Below are 7,418 nucleotides of genomic sequence, written 5' to 3' on the forward strand. Positions count from 1 at the left end.
GTCCAGGTGAGGTTGTCATCAGTCATTGAGAGAAATTTTATGACAGAATTTTTTTTACAAGAAGGTCTCAGTTTTCAGTGTCTGACAATAATTAGCTGATAAGATTGAGGAATACTTGAATTCAGTTTCTTGCCAAGAACAAATGGAAACGTACTGCCCATGGTGATGTAGCAACTTATTATAGCTAGCTACTTGCTACACCATCATGGCATGCGTGTAAACCATATATGGAATTACTGGAACAGTTCAGCTTATCTCTGCCAGTGTTATTGCTATTGTAAATTGTTCGTTTTTCCATTGTAATAATTAACAAAATTACCTCACTTTGAGATATCATATCGGTCTGTATTATCACATTACACTGAGGATAACCATCATCAAGGAGGGAGAATGGGAGGGAGAGTCTTGCCTAAAATTGCTGAATCCTCTAGTGCTTATTAATGCACCAAGCTTACCTTATAGGGACTGTACATTCTATTGTAGTCTTGAATGAGCCAAGGCTATGCAAGTGCCCAGTAGTAATGCTCAGCTTAATGTGTTTTTATGGAGATATTGGTACAGCCTGGAGGAGCAGCCATTTTGGGACATCTTCAGAAAGCAGCTGTGATCCCTAAAAGTGAGAGTGTAATATCTCAGAGTCCTTAAAACACCTGTGCTCCCAACGGTAGATTTTGCACCTGTATTCGAATTTAACCCCTTTAAGTATCACACCCCTTTAAGTATCACCCCCCTTTTTAACACAAGCTTGAAAATGACATACCCAAAATACAATGGTCACTATTCTTGAACCCTTTTGACAACAGGCATCATCCTGGTCTCTTCTTGGGGTTTGTTTTTCAAGAGTCAAAATTACTCGACTTATTATTAAACAAAGTGGAAGAGGAAGTGGAAGATTTGTTTCTCACTGAAAATATTTTCTGTTTTCAAGTGGATACAGATTATTGTGGCTTTTTAGAATTAGAAAATATTATGCAGTTGGTTCACTGGACCCTTGCTGTGAAAAGGACACTGACATTACCCTGAATTGTTGTGTAGATTTGTGTGGTCTGTGGACTGCCAAAATGCAGAGAAGGTGAGGTCCCCCCCACGCTTGTTTTGCCACCCACATGTTACACTGTTGTTGCTAAAGCAATGGCATCTTAAAATAGGTTATTGAGATAGAACCGGAAGTTTTGATGCTTTCAAAACGATATATCCTGCTACCAAAGGGATTGAAAATTGCACTGCGAAAAAAGGATTGAATGCTACAAAAAAACCCATACCGGCCCAGCCCTGGGGTTAAGAGGATATACGTCTGAGCCAGACAAATTAGAAGATTAAATTTTGCCGTGTATAAACAGGATATTAAAATCCATAGTCTTTGGTCATTTAGGAGCGATGACCTGGTCATCACTCATCCTGGCCTCTCCTCTCTACTGACTGACCAATGGCGCAATGTCCTGCCCACCTGTCAGGACAACGGAGTCCCTCCCTCCCTTCAGCCGTAACCTGAAGGTATATCCCATCAGGATATGCCTCTCCTCCTCTTCTCCACCCTGAATCCAATCCCCCTCTTCCCCCATCTTTCATCTATCCTATATTTCCGTTAAAAAAGACTCTACCTTCCCTTCCACACAGTAATACTAGTGAAAAAGGCTTACTTATCACCAGGGTGCTACCGTTACCCTTCTTGTTAATCGACCGTTACACTTGTTAATGTTGGTGTTTAATGAATTTAAGTCTTTTTTTTTTATGCGCAAATTGTAAATTGCTCTGGAAAAGAGCCTCAACGAAATAACTAAAATGTAAACCAAAAAGAGGTTTACTAATCGTGCGATGGGTCTACTTCTCGAGCGGTACAGTGAGTGAGCCCCTACAGTTCTCCGACCTTGCGATTCTGTGACAGGCATTGGCAGCTGGGTAATGCGCACGCAGATCCGTCATGCTATAATGGCGGCTGTCGCGCGGTGTAAGACCGCCGTGTTCAGAGGGACGTGAGGCACACACAGCTGCCCCGCGCCCCTGTGGTTCAGACGGCCGTTTAACCACGCCAGTCTTTGTCTCCGCCGGCTCTCTGTCTCTTATCGTGCGCTGCCAGTGTGTTCAGCTCATAAAACTTCATCTGTGATTAAAATCATTTCACAAAGGATACTGTTTGTTGATTATAAATTGAAATGTCTGGGGCGACATCCATTACAGACGGTACCTTAAGCTCGGTGCTAACGCAAACGAAAAAAGGGCGCTTATCCTGGATTCGGTGACTGTGGTTGGACAATGCCGCTGGTTGATTGGAGAAGACGGTGGTCACATTTTAACCCCTGGGACCTCCATGTAGAACCGGAACCTTACCGGGGGGGGGGGGGGGGATGAGCGGTTCCGATTGGCGGTTAGACGGAGAGTGCAGCCGGACAGGCGGGAGCGGTGATGTATGATGGTCATAAACCCGGACCCTGGAGGACAGGGAGACAGGGAGCGACCGGAGGTTCATCTGCCGCAAGAATGTGATGTGGTCACCCAGGGCCCCCCAGGCCCCCCGGCCCCCCGTTTACTGATGGCCTCTGGTGCTCGTATTTTAAACCACAGGGACCTTTTCACTGATTACTATCAAAGGCTTTCTTGCCCATAGCATCTAAATTGATATGTTAATATGCCCCCCCCCCCCCCCCCCCGCCCCCCTTCTCTGAAGCACTGGGAGTGAGATTGTAATGCATGTGAAATTGATGCTGTTTTCTCTAGCATAGGTTGATGCTGCAGGCGAAACAGTCTCTCCCGTTTTACAGCGCTGCATAAATATTCCTTCCTGACTGTTATGGACCGGCGCAACATTTTCAATTCACAGTGCGCATCTCGGCACTCTTCCCCTCTTGAGAGCGCAGTAAAAGTTGACTGCTGTTTTCTGATCTCTCCATTAAGTGGAATATTCCTGGGTGCCTTATCTGGGCTGTAAAAGTTTGGCTCTGTCATCACTGCTGAGATACGGAGCTTAATGTGAGAACAGCAGCGCGCAGTGTACGCCTGTGGGAATAGTTTATGAGGTCAGACTCACCCTGCTTTTCATCCCACACACACACAGACACACACACAGCCACTGCGTGCGTGCGTGCGTGCGCGTGTGTGTGTGGGTGTGTGTGCACACGTGTGCGTACATGTCTGACCTGACTGGCATAGATTAAGAATGCATGTCGGAGAATCTGTGGTGATGTGTCTCACTGCATTCCCCCCCTGTGAACTGTCTCCAGCTGACTCCATCTTTCACCAGCTCTTTTTTAACCCGTCTGGTCCTGCATAGACCGCAGCACTCTCCCCTGCTGTTAGATCAGATATCAGAACACAGCACTCTTCCATGCTGTTAGATCTGATATCAGACCGCAGCGGTCTGAGATGGCTGCTGTCATGCACACGTCTGCAGCTGCAGCCCCCAGTGTGGCCTGCAGGGAGGCGCAACAGCGCCAGCTCTGGTGCTGGTACTGCACTCTGGTGTCCCTTCTGTCTCAACCGAAGATGGAGGAGATTTGTCCGTACGTCGCTCTGAATAAAAGCATCTGCTAAAATAATATAATGAAGAGGAGCTCTAATTTATCAAACGAATGCCAAACCTACTTCATGTATATAGAAAGCAAGCGGCGTGTTGATCAGGCACCTGTCATATGAACTGGTTTGTCATGTATGCCTTTCAGCGGAACATTTTCATGGCCGGCTAGGTATTGCTAAGTTGCTCACTTGTGACAAGGTCGGGGGGAAAAAATGTCCCTAATTTCCATTCGAAACAGAGTACTGCTGCATCTGTGCAGTGCTACAGTTGACATGGACAGGAAACCCAGCGGTTTGCTTGTCTCTCTGTATCCTCTTCCTCTCTCTTTCTCTGAAGCAAGCGCGCCGTCAAACATTTTGTTCTCCTTGGCAGTTCAGCGAAGGTCAGAACAGGAACTACAGTCTAACTGAAGAGTAGACGAGCTCATGTGCTGAATGTGGTTAGCACTTTCTGTGCCGTGTATTTAGATGATCACTGCGGTGTACAAAATGGCCCTGTCTGTGGGTCAGACCTGAGGATCTGCCCTACTCTGGACTGCGCACCCTTCCTGAGATAGATTTGGGAAAGCATACCCCTCGTGCAACAGCCAGAAAAGGCGCTGAAGCAGAGCTGGCTACCCTATTGTGCAGGTTCAGATCATGCTAGATCTTTTTTTGGCTAGTGGTTGGTACCCTGTGACAAAATTGGCTGTGTTCCCGCGAGAGGGGATTGTCTGTGGCTTTTCTCTCCCTCATTACTCTCCAGTGACCTCTGCTGGCAGTACGGCTGAAACGGCACACTCCTCCGTGCGTGCAACATTACCTACTATCAGACCAGGGGAAAAACGGTGGTGGCTAGTTAGTGCTAGCACCCAGCCTCTGGGTCTGCATTTTATGTCATACATGAGGTGGAGCCTTTCTATCCTTGGGAAGGATTTCTGGCTTTGAATTATTTGCTGGATTTAACTTGAAACTGGGCACCAGTTATGATCCTTCAACAGGCTTTCTGAATCCTAGTCTTAGAGACCCCTGTATGCAATACTGACATTTGTTCAGACATGCTCTTAGTCTTCATCAAGTTGATGACAGAATTCTGCCCGAGGTGTGTCATCTGATAGCAAATTATGTTCTGGTGCTACCACACAGTTCGACTAAGATAAATGAAAACGGACAAAGAACTGGTTTTACGAGTTTCAGTCAATTCAAGTAAAGTGTCTTAATTGTTTAATTAAGAGATAAATGGTGATGGGTGTAATCTCCGAAGGGGCGCTTGCTGCTGTTTTGGGTTATCTGTTCAGTTTAAAAAGATTCCAGCTGAATAATGACAGGTTGACAGCTCAGTTGTGTAACGGTAACCCTGGTAACCCTGGTATTGTGTGTTTTTGCCTGCTGCAGGACTTCGGTTTGGACGTGGTGGCGTTTCAGCACATGATCGGTGACTGCCCCTCCTCTTTCCTGGCCCTGGCTGTCACATGCTGCAATGTGAGCCTCTCTCCCAACCGCCTCGCTCAACTCTTCACCTCGGATACGGTTGCCACACACATGCACCGCCTCGCGCACACACGCTACGCCGCCAGATATTCGCTGCAAGAACATGACGGCCAGGTTATGGTTTGATAAGTTGTACCTAAAAGAGCCTGCAAAAGTTCTGGAAAAAGCTCTTGTGTACAGATGTGACCAAGATGAACTTGTCAGAATGATGACAAGAGCAAAGTGTAGAGGCTGAAATGTAGTTCTCTAATGTATTGGGCTACAGAAACAGAAGAACAGACTTTTTACCACTGTCGGACTGCATTGTATGTGCACAGGCACATACGCACACACAAGTACGCACAGATGTGTATACAAGCGCACTCGCGCACACACACCCACACACACCGTGCACACACACGCACACACGCACCCCTCACTTGCTCACTCCGTCACTCCTCTCTTTCAGATGTGTGCTGAGCAGAGGCCGTCTTTCACGGAGATTGTGAGGGAACTGGAGGAGAAAGAGAGGGAGCGAGAGAGGGAGGAGAAGAAGGAGCTTGTCACTCAGGGAGAATCGGGAACAGGTGAGCAACGGTGCCGAAGTGATGGATCTGTCACCATCCATCAAATCCATCTGTCACTCAAATGATCTCAGTGGTGCGGGGTTCAAGTCCAGAACATAACCTGAGAAGAACTCGGTTTAGCCCTCAGAGCGCGGGACACAGACGCCCGTCTGTGTGCCTGTGTGCCTGTGTGCCTGTGTGCCTGTGTGCCGTTAGAACCCAGCTTCTGTCAGGGCAATGCAGGAACTCACCCATGTCAACAAACACTTACTGGAGAAATGTAAATGTTTATTGAATGTCACGCGGCCCGGTATGAACATCACTGGAACAAAACACAGTACAGCAGTACAGCCAACCTTCAACACCCTGGCCGTATGGCCTGGCCTTCACACGCATGTCCATCTTATCTGTGAGGTTCTCTTTCTCACTGCGTGACATAGGTTTTGTTCATCAGCATTGCATACATGCGTGACTCTGCACGCAGGGCAAGACCCATCGTTGTGTTTCTGTAGTGCAGAGTAACGGTGCCGTCTTCTCACTCAGTTTCTCACTCACCCGTCCGTCTTCCAGCGCCTGTTGCCCTTGACGACAGCCCCCACCGAAGGAGGTCCCTGTGCCTCCCCGGCGACCAGCGTCTCTCCCGGAGCAAGTCCGACATGCTGCCCCCCAGCACGCCCCCGCTGGGGACCCCCGCCCGGGTCAACCCCTTCTCCCTGCGGGACGACCTGAACGGCGGCCGGATCAAGCTCTTCGACACGCCCAGCAAGTCGGTCATCTCCCTGACCTTCACCCTGCCCCCGCCGCCCGACCCCTGCGCCCCCGCCCAGGAGGGCGAGCTGCCCCGCGGGGGCCACCGCCGCTGCCAGTCCCTGCCCTGCACCCCCGAACTCAGCCGCATCCCCGTCCTGTCCGCGGGGCTCCGGGGGGAGGGCGGCCCCATGCGCGCTCTGCCCGACACGGACGCCGACAGCCTGGAGGAGGAGGAGGAGGAGGAGGAGGAGGAGCGGGACGAAGAGGAGGCGCGGGAGACGTCCAAGGGCCCGGACCTCCCGGCCGACGACTCGGGGCTGCCCCTGGACCTGGAGATGGTGTCCCTGGAGGAGGAGGAGCGGGAGCGGCTGTGTCGGGCCGAGCCCATGGACTGCACCAGCTCCCCCGACACACTAGATGGCGCCGTCTCGGCCCCGCCGCGGCCCCGCCCCCCCCCGGCCGCCCTGCACAACGGCTGGGGCCCGCCCGTCTCCAACGGGCCGCCCTCCCTGCCCCCGCTGCCTCACCTGGACAACAACAACGGCGCGGTGGTGGTCAGCCGGCCCCTGGCCTGGGGCGGCAACGGGTACCACGCCCCCCCCGGGGCGCCCGCCCCCTTCCCCCTGCCCAACTCCGGCAGCGCCGCCCTGGAGCAGGACGAGGTCATTTCCTGTCCGGGCTGCTGCCTGGCCGGGCTGAGCTTCCCGTCGATGTGTCTGCGGGGGCCTCCCCGCAGGAACCCCCACCACCCCTACAAGAACCTGAACGGGGACGCGGCGCGGGGTCTGCTCTGCCGCGGCACCAAGGGCCTGGCGCCGGCCCCCGCCCCCCCCGAGCCCGGCCTGTCCCTGCCCGAGGCTCAGACGTAGAGGGCGCCCTCTGCTGGACAGGCCCTCTCATAGCACTACCGTCAGTCTGACTGTAAATACAGTGTCACCTGCTTCCTGTCCCTACTGCCTGGCAGCTGAAAAGGGGGAGTTATTAAGAGTAGGTTGGTTATTATTATTATTATTTTTATTATTAAATGAGTTGACTGTTTTTCCCCTTTGGTATTGCACAAGAAAAAGTTTAATGAAAGAAAGTGTGCAGGTCTAATATTCTATATTTTTCAGTTTTATCACTTAAATAAAGTGGATTTGCGAA

General features: G+C 51.0%; 1 protein-coding gene across 2 annotated transcripts in view; it reads left to right on the forward strand.

Moving 5' to 3' along the window:
* Window positions 1-7,418, forward strand: part of tesk1b (testis associated actin remodelling kinase 1b) — a 34,165-nt gene extending 26,747 nt beyond the window's left edge. For both annotated transcript variants that reach the window (XM_061252871.1, XM_061252870.1), the window contains 3 exons: window positions 4,885-4,971; window positions 5,429-5,546; window positions 6,096-7,418. In XM_061252871.1, coding sequence (XP_061108855.1) covers window positions 4,885-4,971; window positions 5,429-5,546; window positions 6,096-7,144 — 1,254 coding nt within the window. In that variant the 3' untranslated portion in view covers window positions 7,145-7,418. The remainder of the gene's footprint in view (window positions 1-4,884; window positions 4,972-5,428; window positions 5,547-6,095) is intronic.

This window comes from Conger conger, chromosome 8 (genome assembly GCF_963514075.1).
Source record: "Conger conger chromosome 8, fConCon1.1, whole genome shotgun sequence".
NCBI classification, from domain to species: Eukaryota; Metazoa; Chordata; class Actinopteri; order Anguilliformes; family Congridae; genus Conger; species Conger conger.